The sequence below is a fragment of the Heteronotia binoei genome, chromosome 13 (genome assembly GCF_032191835.1).
Source record: "Heteronotia binoei isolate CCM8104 ecotype False Entrance Well chromosome 13, APGP_CSIRO_Hbin_v1, whole genome shotgun sequence".
Classification (NCBI taxonomy): Eukaryota; Metazoa; Chordata; class Lepidosauria; order Squamata; family Gekkonidae; genus Heteronotia; species Heteronotia binoei.
The window spans coordinates 15081971-15096798 of NC_083235.1; the positions used below are offsets into that span (position 1 = coordinate 15081971).

The window sequence follows — 14828 nt, forward strand, 5'->3', positions numbered from 1 at the left end:
TGCGTATTTACAACTTACTGTGGAGTTTGCTCCTGTCCTGTCCCAGTGTTCAATATAGATATCAGTTATTTAATTTTTAAAAAAAAAAATCTGGAAAAACAACTACAGAAGCAAACAGCCTTTCGTTACTACTGTTCAACATTTTAAAGCAGGGGTGTCAAATATATGGCCTGGGGGCTGAATCAGGCCCCCAGAGGGCTCTTATCAGGCCCCCAAGCAACTGCCTGTCATCTGCTTCCTTCTCTCTCTCTCTTGCTTCCTTCTGCATCACAGCTTGCTTTGTCAGGCTTGCTCGGTTGCATAGGAGCTCAGAGCAAAACCTCTATTTTCTCCATTGGCTGAGGCTCCTTCCTAGGAGAGGAAGTGGGGAGGGAGAACTTGCTTTGCCAGGCTCTCTCAATTGCACAGCAGAGCTACTGAGCCAAGCCACTTTTCCTTCTATTGGCTGAGGCTCCTCCTCCTCCTGGTCCCCTGGGGAAAGAAGGAAAGGGCCACAGCTTCCTTTGCCCAGTTCCCTGAATTGCAGGTGATAGATACAAAGAAAGCACCTGTAAGACCGAGTGCTAATGTTTTAAGCATGTTTTATTTTAAAAATCTTTGTGTTTGTCTGTGTCCTTTATAAAGTTTATATCTTCACTACCTGGTATTACATTTTATGACACACGTGGCCCGGCCCAACAAGGTCTCATTTATGTTGTGAGTCTGACACCTCTGTTTTAACGTTATTTGTGGAGGGCTTGAGAGCTAAATAAAACCTCCATGGACCAACACAGTAGACCTCCCAAAATCTCCAGCTTTTTGCCAACCCGGATCTGGCAACCCTAACCTCAAGACTTCTCCCTACTCAAAAGGGAATGAAGGCACGGAGGCCAGGTTGTAAAAATACAGGTTTATTCCCCAGACACTGCCCACCCCATCTCCTTCCCCTAGCTCCCCTCTCAACAAATCTTCACCCGCCCACCCCTGCCCAGTTCCCCTCCCCCGGCCAAAGGAAGTGCCCCTCCTCGTCTTCAGTCATGTGGGCACCATGGTCAGTTCTGTGTAGCTGATGTAGGTCACTTTCTGGAGGCCTGCAAAGGTCACAAAATGAGAGGTGTTAGAGAGGTGATGGAGGAATGGGACACGCTGGGACCCAGAGTGGAAAGCCTGCCTCAGAGATGGGGATCTTTCAGCCTGTCTGGGCTTTAGGGTTGCCAGATCTGATGATCGAGCCGACAGGGGATGGAGAGGGATTTTCCAGGAGTGTGGGGGGGGGGGGGCGGAGTGGAAGTGACATCATCATGTTGGCGACACTCTCCTTCTGCGAAAACTCTATGGTAAGATTGCCCTCAGCCCATACCGCTTTGTCCAAAAAACAGTGTCACCATGTGACATGATGATGTCACTTCCACATGATGCTGGAACATGGTGTTTGGGGGTGGGATTTGCCCCCCTGGCCAGCTGGCAGGCAGGAGTCTGAACAGCCAAGGGCCCCCTCCTCCAGCTGGGGAGCGGCATCCTTACTGGGCTTGCTACTCTGTAGATAGGGCTCTTCTGGAAATACAATTCCTCTCCAGACTACAGAGATTCATTCTCCAGGAGGAAATGACAGTTTCAGAGAGGGCAGGCTCTGTGGTGTTCCGTAGAGTCTAGGAGAAATGGAAGTCCTAGTGGGACCTACCTACCTTCCTTCCTTCCCTTGTGGCCCTATGTGGCTCTTACCTCTAGTAACTTTGACCACCCCTGGTCTATGTGGTAGATTTGAACCTGGGTCTCCCAGATCCTAGTCCTACATTCTGACCATGCTAATTATTGAGGCAAACTTGGGTGGGGAAAAGAACAGAACAAAGCTTGAGTCCAGTGGCACTTTTAAGGCCAACAAAGTTTTATTCTGGATATAAGCTTTCGTGTGCATGCACACTGCTTCAGCAACCCTTTGTGCGTGTAAAGCGGCCATTTTAACCAGGGGAACTGATCTCTGTAGTCTGGAGAGCAGTTGTAACTCTGGGGATCTCCAGGCCTCTCCTGGAGGCTGGCAACACTATTATGGTTCTTTCTGGTTCATTAAATCAGAGTTTAATTAAATGCAGACTTTAACCCCAAGTACACAATCAGCTACTGCCTCTTTTCCAGACTACCACCTATCTGGTTCCCCTTAGGGGTGCCAACTCCAGCTTGGGAAATTCCTAGAGATTTGGGGGCGGCGCCTAGGAAGGGTGGAGTATGGGGTGGCAGCACAATAGGGACGTGATCTCTATGGTACACCATAGAGTCTACCATCTGAAGCTGCCCTTTCCTCCAGGGGAACCTGATAAAAGGAAGTACTTTTTCACCCAAAGGGTGATTAACATGTGGAATTCACTGCCATGGGAGGTGGTGACGGCTGCCAGCATAGCCAGCTTCAAGAGGGGATTGGATAAACATATGGAGCAGAGGTCCATCAGTGGCTATTAGCCACAGCGTATTGTTGGAAATCTCTGTCTGGGGCAGGGATGATCTATGTTCTTGGTGCTTGGGGGAGCACAGTGGGAGGGCTTCTAGCCCCACTGGTGGACCTTCTGATGGCACTTGGGGTTTTTTGGCCACTGTGTGACACAGAGTGTTGGACTGGATGGGCCACTGGCCTGATCCAACATGGCTTCTCTTATGTTCTTAACTGATCTCTGAATTCCGGAGATGAGTTGTAATTCTGGGAGATCTCCAGGCCCCACCTGGAGGTTGAGAACCCCATTTCTATGTCTTTCAAGCTGGGAAAAGAACAGAAGGCCTTCTGAACAGAAACGCCTGAGCTCTCTGGAGCTCTTCTCGTGACACAGCCTTCTGTTAAAGCTGCAAGCTTTAATTGCTTGATTTAGAGATTAATCAATTAAAGCTTAAGTTGATTAAGTCAATCCCTTTTCACTCTACGAGACCAATTTTAATTGGTGTGGCTGCGTGAGGGAACTCTGGTTCATTCGTTCCTTCCTTCCTCCTTTTTCATTTTGGTATGCTGAAGAATGAACAGAAAATACATCCCAACATCTTTTCCTTCTAACCTTTTGAACTTTTGTTCATTAATGTTCTCTAAAACATATCATATTTACACTGAAATTTGGGTGATATGCAAATTATATGGTTAAAAGGGAAAATATCTAACCTGTATCCAGTAGGTTGGTAATGTTAATATCAACATGATTGAAGGCACAGTGGCAGCGGGAAAGATCACAGGGGCACCTGGGGGCCAGGTAGGAGGATGGGAGGGTGGAGACTGGTACTTACAGGGTGAACCGAGGTCAGTCGGAGGCACGTCGGGTGGGGTCATCAAAGAGGAAAAAAAAGCATCGATACCTACTTTCTGGCTACTTACTGTCCGGCTTTTCGTCTTTGCTTTCCCCGTTCTGGGTGCCTTTCTGCGAGAGCCGCGTGGAGGCGTTGACCGCTGTGGCTGCCGCTTTGAAGCTGCGCTTGCGCTTCTGTACATTCTGCTCCGGGTGGAAGATGATGATGTAAACCTTGGGCACGTAAAGCATGCCAAGGGACACGGAGGCGCTCAGGCTCATGGAGACGGTGAGCGTCGTCGTCTGAATGTAGATCTGAGAGGAACAGAAATGCGATGCTGGTAGCCAATCCCCAGGTGGGGGCAGGGGATCCCCCAGTTTGGAGGCCCTCCCCCCACTTCAGGGTCATTAGAAAGTATGTGTGGGGAGAAGGGAAATGTCTGCTGGGCACTCCATTATTCCCCATGGAGACTGATTCCCATAGGATATAATGGAGAATTGATCTGTGGGTATCTAAGGCTTAGGAGGGCTGTTTTTTTGAGATGGAGGCACCAAATTTGCAGCATAGCATTTGGTGTCTCTCCTCAAAAGACCCTGCAAGTTTCAAAAGAATTGGAACGGGGTGTCCAATCCTATGAGCTCCAAAAGGTGCCCCTATCCTCTATTATTTCCAGTGGAGGGAAGGCATTTTGAAGGAGTGCAGTCCCTATAAATGTCATGGCAGAACTCACTTTGGAGTTCAATTATGCTCATCACAACCCTTTTCCTAGCTCCACCCCAAACTCTCCTGGCTCCACTCCCAAAGTCCCCAGATATTTCTTGAATTGGACTTGGCAACCCTAGATGCTGGTCACAGAAGTTATCTGTGGGCCCTGCCTTCCCAAAACAGCATTGTTGGTAGAATTGGCAGACTCTAACGGTCTGTGCCCAGGCGGGCCAACATTGTCGGGTGCCCAAGCCAAGCCTGGCAATTAGAGTGGGGGCATGGTGTGGGAGAACATTGTTGTTGCTGCCGGTGTGATGATGTTGCTTTTGGAAGCGATGGCAGTTGCTCTAGGAATTGCTCGAAACTTTATGGCAGGAGTGTCAAACATGTGGCCCAGGGGCCAAACCAGGTATCCAGAGGGCTCCTATCAGGCTCCCGAGCAACTGGCTGCCATCTGCTTCCTTCTCCCTCTCTCTTGCTTCCTTTTGCATAACAGCTTGCTTTGCAAGGCTTGCTCAATCACACAGGAGCTACAGAGCAAAACCTCTATTTTCTCCATTGGCTGAGGCTCCTCCCTCAGGGAGGAAGGGGGGGGGAGAGCTTGCTTTGCCAGGCGCTCTCAATCACACAGCAGAACTGCTGAAGGGGAAGGAAGGAAAGAGCCAGTGCTTCCTTTCCCCAGTTCCCTGGATCCCATGGGAGAGATACAAAGAAAGCACCTTTAAGACCAATGAATGCTGTTTTAAGCATGTTTTAAGTTTTAAAAACATCTTTAATTGTGTTTGTCTGTGTCCTTTATATAGAGTTTATATCTTTGCTACCTGACATTACATTTTATGACATTCATGGTCCGGCTTGACAAGGTCTCATTTATGTCAGATCCGGCACTCGTAACAAATGAGTTTGACGCCCCTGCTCTATGGTAAATAATAGAGTTTCTGTGGCAGTTCTTAGCACTACTGCTGTTGCTTCTGGGTATTTCCTGTAAGTGACATCATTATGTGTGACAGGCATTCTACCAAGCCCTGTGGGGGTACCAACCTCCAGGAGGCACCTGGAGATCTCCCACTACTGCAATTGATCTCCAGATAACCAAGTAGGGTTGCCAATCCCCAGGTGGAGGCAGGGGATCCCCTGGTTTGGAGACCCTCCCCCTGCTTCAGGGTCATCAGAAAGCGAGGTGGTGGGAAGGGAAATGTCTGCTGGGCACTCCTTTATTCCCTATGCAGACCGATTCCCATAGGATATAATGGTAAATTTATCTGTGGGTATCTGGGGTTCTGTGGAGGCTATTTGAGGTAGAGGCACCAAATTTGCAGCATAGCATCCAGTGCCTCTCCTCAAAGCACCCTCCAGGTTTCAAAAAGATTGGACCAGGGGGTCCAATTCTATGCTCCTCAAAAGAAGGTGCCCCTATCCAAAGGAGGGAAGGCATTTAAAAGGTGTGTGGTCCCTTTAAATGTGATGGCCAGAACTCTCTTTGGAGTTCAATTGTGCTTATCACACCTTTGCTCCTGGCTCCACCCCTAATGTCTCCTGGCTCCACCCCCAATGTCTCCTGGCTCCACCCACAAAGTCCCCAGATATTTCTTGAATTGGACTTGGCAACCCTATAACCAAGTTCCCCTGGAGAAAATGGCTGCTATGAAGGGTGTACCCTTGTACCCCGCTGAGATTCCCCCCTCAACAAAAACTGCACTTTCCCCAGGCTTCACCACCCAAATCTCCAGCCGTTTCCCAATCCAGAGCTGGCGTTAGCCTTTTCTCGCTCTGCACTTGTTATTTAAATATCGCAACATTTCTTGATCGCTTAAGTCCATCCTTCCCCAGAGAGCTGCCAGCATGCCAGGAGAAATTACATTCCTTTAATAATGAAGGGATTCCAAGAACACAAGGCACGGGAACGATTGCCTGCTGCATCTCTGCATGAGTCATTCCTCTGGGCTCACCTCTTTCTATTACGCACAGCAGCACAGATGAAGAACTGATGCTGAGATGTCAGCAACGGTTTCCACAGAAGAGCCTTTTACACGCTCAAAATATAGAAAAAGAGCAAAAGTCCATGGGTCCTTGAAAGTAACAAAACTGGTGGAAAGGGAGGAGCTTTTGTGAGTTACCGCCCACTTCTTCAGAAGCTCCTCCCCTGCTGCAAATGTTAATCTTTCAGTCTGGGCTCTTGCTCTTTTCTCCTGCTACAGACAGACTAACACGGCCACCCATCTTGGTATCTGAAGCAGTGAGCCGTGACTCATGAAAGCTCTTTCTCCCCTGCCACAGTTTTTGTTAGTCTTTAAAGTGCTCCTGAGCTTTTGCTCTTTTCTCCTGCTAAACAGACCAATTTCGCACTAGCCCTGTCCCCAAACTGACATTCTACACTAGAATCATAGAATCAGATAAACCAACTCCGTGACTCTATGATTTTTGTGTAGAATGTCAGCTTAAGGACAGGGCTAAACCAGGATGAAAGGTCTTCTGGGTGATGTCATTGCATTGGGGACATCACATGACTTACCCACCTACCCCACGGAACACACTCAAAGTACGCTACTGGAATGGAGGTAAGATCTGGCAACCTAAGGAGAACTGCCCTCTGCAGTCCAGAGAGGAGCAGTAATTCCAGAGGATCCCCAGGAGGCTGGCATCCCTACAGGGTCAACTTGGTCTCGTTCTCCTTTCTTTTCTCCTCCTCTCCCTTTCCTCCTGTGGGCCTTTTTAGTTTGCAGGCCTGGAGGGCGGGATTTGCCTGTCTTTATTGACACAACTGTCAGAAACGTGGGGTAGAAATGAAACTGATCCCCCGCCTTCAGCACCTCAATCACTTTTATTCGCACCTAGTCTAACATCTCTCCCCAAACCTTTAATGCCAAAAGAGATAGCAGAAACCCCACCTGATCAGCCTCTGGCTGGGCTTGTACTGTTTCAGGCTGCCGACGGGGAACTGAACATTTTGATGCTTCCGTAACAATTAAAAATATATATATCCCCACGGCTTTATACAAAACTATCACATCAGAGTGAAGTTTCTAGGCTAGCTTTTCTCTGGCGTGCTAGTTCTACATTTATAGGAAGTCTTTTGATGTGAAGGAACACTGAAAATTCAGTTCCTGACGCTGTGATCTGAAATGAAATACATCCTGCGGGGCTTTACTTTGCCCATTTCAGATCTTACAGCAAAGTCTTCTCCTCTTGGTTTTCTTTTAAAACTTGAGCAAGGCTTTTTTTTTTTTGGTAGAAAAAGCCCACCAGGAACTCATTTGCATATCAGGCCATACTCCTTGACACCACCATTGTTTCACACACAACTTTTTTTGGTAGAAAAAAACCCAGCAGGAACTTATTTGCATATTAGACCACATCGTCTGACATCAGCATTGTTTCGCAAAAGCCCAGCAGGAACTTATTTGGACATTAGGCCACACCCCCTGATTGCATCATTGTAGAAAAAGCCCTGCAGGAACTCATTTGCATATTAGGCCACACCCCCTGACATCGCTGTTTCATACAGGGCTTTTTCTACAAAAAAAAGTATAAGTCAATATTGCAATGCCCAAACTGTAGGGGGAAAGATAAGAAAAGAAGCAGGGGAATGAGTCCCTGCTGCGCTTTACAAATGCACAGATTGTTCATGTATCTCCAGGATGCCTCCTAATTTGGAGCATATCTGCCACTTAAACCACCCCTTCCCCTGCCTACGTTCCCTTTACCCCCATTTCTTGGTCACTCCCACCTTCTCTGCTGATTGAGCAGTGCCGAAGAAGATGGGCACGAAAGCCAGCCAGACAATGCAGGTTGTGTACATGGTGAAGCCAATGGGCTTGGCCTCGTTGAAGTTCTCAGGCACTCCGCGAGCCTTGATAGCGTAGACAGTGCAGGTCACCATCAGGAGGATACTGTAGCTGAGACAGCAGATGATGGACAGGTCCGACATGTCGCATTTGAGCACCCCCTGAGCGAACTCGGGGTTGGGGGTTCGCTGTTCTTCGTAGTCAATGATGCTGTGGGGGGGCTGTATCCCCAGCCAGATGACCACGCTCACGATCTGCACGGACATGAGGCTGAAAGTGATGACCAGCTGGGAGGTGGGGCTGATGAACCGGGGCGGGGACACCGACTTCTTTCCTTGCTCGAAAATGCGGTAGATGCGGTTGGTCTTGGTCAACAAGGCCGAATAGCTGATGGCCATGCCCAAGCCCAGGAAGAGGCGCCGGAAGGCGCAGACGGTGACACCGGGCTCGGCGATCATCAAGAACGTGATGGAGTAGATGAGGAAAATCCCCGTGAGGAGGACGTAGCTCAGCTCGCGACCCGAGGCTCGGACGATGGGCGTGTCGTTGAATCGGATGAAGGTGATGACAATGAAAACCGTACCGAGGATGCCCAGAATGGCTAAGAAGATGGGCAGAACGGCCCAGGGGGAACTCCACTCCAGCTTGACGATGGGCGTCGGGCGACAGGCCGTGCGGTTGGGGTTCGGTCGCATGTCAAAGGGGCACATTTCACAGGTGAACTCGTCCAGCTGGTACTGGTAGCCGTCGCACAGCTCGCAATGCCAACAGCAGGACACCCCCTTCACCATCTTCTTCCGTTCACCTGAGTTACAGGGGAGGCTGCACACCGAACTGGGGATCTCTTTCTGGCCGCCGGACCACTGCATGTCCTCAATCTACGGAAGACAGAGAATAATGTCATACAACGGTGATTTCGCAACTATGCAGTAAAGAATGTAGAGCAGTGGTCCCCAACCTTTTTGGCACCAGGGTTTTGTGGAAGACAATTTTTCGACGGACCAGTGGGGGGGGGGGGCGGCACTGGGGTTTTTGCCACCCCAGGCTGCCCCCCCAGCCCCTGCTTACATCCCTGCCCTCATGGAGGTCTTTAAATGGGGGGTGGGGAGACAGGGGCTGTTTCTGCCTTCCTCTCCCATTTAAAGATCCCTGCCAATCAGCTGATTGGTGGTCTATAAATGAGGGGTAGGCTAAGGTCACAGCAGTGCTGCCCCTCCTCCTGGCCCGGGACATGGGCGGTCAAAAGAGGCAGTGTGGTCTTACTCTGAGCAAGGACACACCATGCAAGGTCACGCCACCTCTTTAGTCCGGGGCTACTTGTCACGTTCTCAGGGTGCAGGCAGGCAGGAGTCCAAAGCCAGTCCAAGGTCAAAGTCCAGGAAGTCAAGCAGGAGCCAAGTCACCAATGCAGAATCACAAATTGGAGTCAGAAGTCAATGGCCAAAAAGTCAGAGTGCCAAAGAAATCAAGCAGGTCAGGATCAGGAATCAGGAAGGAGCGTGGATACAAGCCAGAGAATAGACTTGTTGTTTCCACAAGGTTACCAGGTCCTGGGTGGGAGCTATATGGGAGTTTCCATCAGCCTGCTCCCCGAGTGGCAGTGACTCTGCTAGAACTCAGGGCTGAGAGACCTGAAGCATCAGCATGCCTCATGTCTTCGCTCTGAAAGTTCTTTCTGGAGCCTGCTTCGAACTCTTGAGATAGGAGGAGGAAAGTTTGGAGGAGATTGATTGTCAACAGCTGACACTGGTGCCTGGAGAGTGATTGATGGGCCAGCTGCTGTTTGTTCAGCTGAGGAACTGGCTGGCAACTCTTCCAGGTCTGTTAACCCTTCCAGCTCCTCCTCGTCAGGGCTTATGACACTACTCTACCTTGCTCCACAGCCCGGTTGTTAGCACATGGTCCTTTGCGGGCGGGGCTCCCTCTCCCCCCCCCCCGCCAGCCAGCTGATTGGGGCGGGAAGCAGCCTGGGAAAACTGAAGAAAGGCTGCTGCGATCGGGGCTGGGTGGGAAGGGCAGGGCAAGGAGAAGCTGCTGAGATCGGGGCTGGGTGGGAAGGGCAGGGCAAGGAGAAGCTGCTGAGATCGGGGCTGCTGAGATCGGGGCTGGGTGGGAAGGGCCGCCATTCCCCCCCGCTTTCCAGATTTTTGGCTAGCGGGGGGAGAAGGCTCCAAATTGGGGGTCCCCAGGCAAGGCGGAGGATGTGGGAAGCCTAGGGCCAGCTTTCTCCTGTTTCCCCCCTGCTTGAAGCCCTCCCAGCCTGCATGCACAGCCAGCAACTGAGCCGCTCTTTGCTGGGCTTGGCTGGTGCAAGGAAACAAAAAGCAAAAAGCCCCACGTAAACCAGCTTCTATATCCAATTACATAACAAGAAAAACCATTCAAATGTAGATAATTGTATTTAACCCACATATATTGCTTTCATCAAAACAACCATAATACTCAGTCCTTTGAACAAAAGGAAGCATTCACACCAAGAGTTCTTTTCCTTTATATGGTAAAATTGTCCAGCTTTTCCATGTAATCCTGGTGTGATATTCCCAATGATGAATGTCTCTCAATGGATGCAGCCAAGTTTTCAAAGACGAAAGGGACAAGGTTGTACTAATACCCTTGTTTTGCAAAAGCTTTTTCAAGCTATAAAAGACCTCTTAGCAGAGACTTCTTCAAGCTGCAATAAACCTCTTGGTAGAGAGCACATTCAAGCTGTAATAGACATCTTAGCAAAGAGCTTCTTCAAGCTGCAATACACCTCTTAGCAAATTCTTAAAGCAAAGGCAATCATAGCCCAAATGTTTTCTAACTGAACACCCAAAGGTGCAGACTTGCCTGGTGCGGCTGCTGCTGGCGTCCTTGCCAAGTTTGCCTCTCTCTGCCTCTCCCCTACATAGGCTTCGCAATCCCCAGCAGGGGATCCCCTGGTTTTACAGGCTTCCCCCCGCCCCCAGCCAGCGGGGAAAGCCCCGCCCCCACAGCCACCACGCAGCTCTAGATCTTGGGCAGGTTTAGAAACCTGCAAACAGGTCCGTTTCAAAATGTATGTGTGTGTGTCTGTGTGCCTTTAAAGTTGAGCAGGAAGTACTCCATGGGAAGGGTCCGCAGCACAGTTCCTCGGCTTGTTTTGCTTTCATTTCAGAGGAACTGTGTGTGTGTGTGAGAGAGAGAGCAGCATAGCCCCTGTTCTTTTCAGATGTCAGAAAGCGGCGGGGGGCGGGGGAGGGAAATGTCTACTGGGCAATTATTCCCTATGGAGAACGATTCCCATAGGGAATAATGGGAAATTGATCCGCAGGTATCAGGGGCTCTGGGGGGGCTGTTTTTTGAGGTAAAGGGACCAAATTTCCAGTATAGCATCTAGTGCCTCTCCCCAAAATACCCCCCAAGTTTCAAAACGATTGGACCAGGGGGTCCAATTCTATGAGCCCCAAAATAAGGTGCCTCTATCTTCATTATTTCCTATGGAAGGAAAACATTTAAAAAGGTGTGCTGTCCCTTTAAATGTGATGGCCAGAACTCCCTTGGAGTTCAATTATGCTTGTCACACCCTTGCTCCTGGCTCTGCCCCCCAGTGTCTCCTGGCTCTGTCCCCAGTGTCTCCTGGCTCTGCCCCCAAAGTCCTCAGATATTTCTTGAATTGGACTTGGCAACCCTACCCCTACAGCTTTGTCAAAGGGGCTTTGGAGATGGTGCCTGCAATCTGAGTACTCTTATCTGGGAGAACTGGGTTTGATTCCCCACTCCTCCACTTGCAGCTGCTGGCATGGCCTTGGGTCAGCCATAGCTCTGGCAGAGGTTGTCCTTGAAAGGGAAGCTGCTGTGAGAGCCCTCTCCAGCCCCACCCACCTCACAGGGTGTCTGTTGTGGGGGAGGAAGGGAAAGGAGATTGTGAGCCACTCTGAGACTCTTCAGAGTGGAAGGTGAGATATAAATCCAATATCTTCTTCTTCATCATCTTCTTCTTCAGTAGGGGCTGCACCTGGTGGGGTGGGCGCTCTGACTCTGAAATAATTTGCAAGACCCGCCCCACCTCTGAGCTTTTGACTGCCTAGGGGCCTCCACAGGGTTTAAGCCGGCACTGTTCAGAATCCTTTGCAACAGATGGGAGTTCCATGAGAGACATTCAGGGGTTCCTTGGCAGATAAGCGCGTAAATGGTAACTCTGTCTGCTTAGGACAGCATTGTATAGCACAAATATAAGCCACATATAAGAATATAAGTATATTTGCTTGGGCTTAGGGTGGGGGTGTGGCCTAATATGCAAATGAGTTCCTGCTGGGCTTTCTCTACAAATAATAATAATAATAATAATAATAATAATAATAATAATAATAATAATAATAATAATAATAATAATAATAATAATAATAATAATAATAATAATAATAATAATAATAGTCCTGCTTGGGCTCATCATCGCTAGTGTATTGGCTTTTTGGTCTGTTAAGTAGAAATACATCAAAGATATGACAGGCATGGCCCAACTGGTTTGTGTGACACTTGTCCTATCACCTTCTTTACAATCACAATAAAGGTGCCAACTTAAGGGTGGAGGAGAATTTAGCAACAAAATACTGCTAGAGCATGCAACATTTTTAGGTGACCCCAGGGGAAAATCCCCCCCCCCCTCCTCTATAGATTTCACAACAAAAGTATGCTGGTTTTGTAGTTTTAAGTTGGTGGCTGGAGACCAAACTATCCCCACAAACAAAATTTTAGCAATAGCAAAAACAACAAAACTCTCTTTCTGGAAACTGAGGCTTACAGGAGGATTTTCAATGTGGATTTTCATATTTTGTGGAACCTCCTAATGTTTTATGATTGGATCCAGGTCTGTTGGGAGGCATTTTGTGACTGGCCTCAGTTCCCATGGCAGCCATTTTGTAGTGCTGCCCATTCCTTGCCCTCAAATTTCCAAATATTCCAACAGGGTTCAACAAGACTGAGGACTCTTGCCTCGGATTTGTCATACTAGAACTTAGCGGGTCCCTGTTGTGTCTACGGAATGCAGATTTCCTGTCATGGTTTCATCCCATTCCACAGCAACCTCTAGCACTGTGCTAAGGCACTCACATTCAGGCGGAGATATTCCGTCCACTGCCCAATGGCCCTGTACCCAGGGGCTGTGGTGTTTGTCAGCTGATACTGGAAAATGTCGTAGCGTCCAGGTGCATCCCCGTTCTCATTGAACATCACGGGTGTTCCGGCACTACCTGCAAAAAGGAAAGGGGTACAAGCAGGAGGCTGATACGTCTCTCCATGTAGGCCTCGTCCTTGGCCAGCCCAATATAGGGTTGCCAATCCTCAGGTGGGGGCAGGCCAGGAGATCCCCGAGTTTGGAGGCCCTCCCCCCACTTCAGGGTTATCAGAAAGTGTTTGGGAGGAGGGAAATGTCTGCTGGGCACTCCATTATACCCTACAGAGACCAGTTCCCATAGGGTATAATAGGATTTGATCCGTGGGTATTGGGGGCTCTGGGGGGCCCCTGTTTTTTAAGGCAGAGGCACCAAATTTTCAGCATAGCATTTGGTGCCTCTCCTCAAAACATCCCCCAATTTCAAAAAGATTGGACCAGGGATCCAAAAGAAGGTGCCCCATCCTTTATTGCTTCCAATGAAGGGACAGCATTAAAAGGCATGTGGCCCCTTTAAATGTGATTGCTAGAACTCCCTTTAATCATGCTCCTGGCTCCACTCCCGTGGTCTCCAGACTCCACGCCCAAAGTCCCCAGATATTTCTTGAGTTGGACCTGGCAACCTTACTTGGCAGCCCAAGAGGGAGTGTAGGTTGCAAGGGTGGTCAAATCTGGTTTCAGAACAGAAAATGACCTCAGATTCCTACCAGACTGCCAAGCTCCCGGGTGGTGCAGGGGTTCTCTCACTTCGGAGGTCCCCAACCCGCTGGCCCACAGTGGGCTGGTGGGGGGATCCCCTCCCGATGTCGCTGGCGCAATGACATCACTCGCAAGTGACATCATCGCGCCGGCGACATCATGCACAGGCCACTCTAGGAGCTTCCGGGAAAACGGTGTGATTTTTCCAGATGCTTTAGCAATTTGGGAAGAAAATGGAGTTTTCCTCCCAAATTGCAAGAGTGACCGGGAAAACCATGAAGTTTCCCAGAAGCTCCTAGCACAGCCAGCGCGATGACGTCACTTGTGCAATGATGTCACTTGTGAGTATATACTTCCTAGAGTATACTGATTTCACTTCTGGACCCCAAACAGGATGGTATCATGGTACTCTAGGAATTTCCAAATTTCTGTGGTAAAAAGCACACTTTTTTAGAAATTGCCTTAAGTTTCAGTAGGGTTGCCAAGTCCAATTCAGGAAATATTTGGGGACTTTGGGGGTGGAGCCAGGAGACATTGGGGGCGGAGCCAGGAACAAGGGTGTGACAAGCATAATTGAACTTCAGGGGCGTTCTGGCCATCACATTTAAAGGGACAGCACACCTTTTTAAATGTCTTCCTTCCATAGGAAATAATGAAGGATAGGGGCACCTTCTTTTGGGGCTCATAGAATTGGACCCCCTGGTCCAATCGTTTTGAAACTTGGGGGGTGCTTTGGGGAGAGGCACTAGATACTATACTGAAAATTTGGTGCCTCTACCTCAAAAAACAACTCCCCCAGAGCCCCCGAAACCTCCAGATCAATTCCCCATTATACCCTATGAGAATTGATCTCCACATAGGGAACAATGAAGTGCTCAACAAACGTTTCCCTCCCTCCCCCCCCCTGCCGTTTCTGGGGACTCTGAAGTGAGGGAATGGCCTCTCTACTCATGAGTTGCTGCCAACTTCTTCAACGTAACACAGACACCCCATCCCAAGAGGAAGCCTTTCCAATCGGAGACTGGAGCCTTCTGAGGGGGGAAGTCACATGGTGGCTTTGGGGGCGGGGCTTCCCCCACTGGCCAGCTGACTGGGGGCGGGAAGGAGTCTGGGAAAGCGGAAGAACCCCCGCTGGGACCTGGGGATTGGCATGCCTATGTTTCAGTGATACTATAGATGTTGATTCCAAGAAATAGCTGGCATCACTTCCGGGGAAAATGCATTTTTTCATAGAGTTTCCGGTGATATCTTGTGTGATGTCACTTTTAGTT

At 49.3% G+C, this 14828-nt stretch overlaps 1 protein-coding gene across 2 annotated transcripts in view; it reads right to left on the bottom strand.

Moving 5' to 3' along the window:
• Positions 1–874: 874 nt before the first annotated feature.
• LOC132581202 (metabotropic glutamate receptor 6-like) overlaps positions 875–14828 on the bottom strand; it is a 42698-nt gene continuing 28744 nt past the window's right edge. Inside the window, exons 7-10 of one of the 2 annotated variants that reach the window (XM_060252346.1) lie at positions 12798–12937; positions 7670–8605; positions 3326–3551; positions 875–1070 (exon numbers count right to left, since the gene is read on the bottom strand). In XM_060252346.1, the coding sequence (XP_060108329.1) occupies positions 1015–1070; positions 3326–3551; positions 7670–8605; positions 12798–12937 (1358 nt within the window). In that variant the 3' untranslated portion in view covers positions 875–1014. Of the gene's footprint in view, positions 1071–3310; positions 3552–7669; positions 8606–12797; positions 12938–14828 lie in introns of both variants that reach the window. The other variant, XM_060252347.1, reaches the window with a different exon arrangement.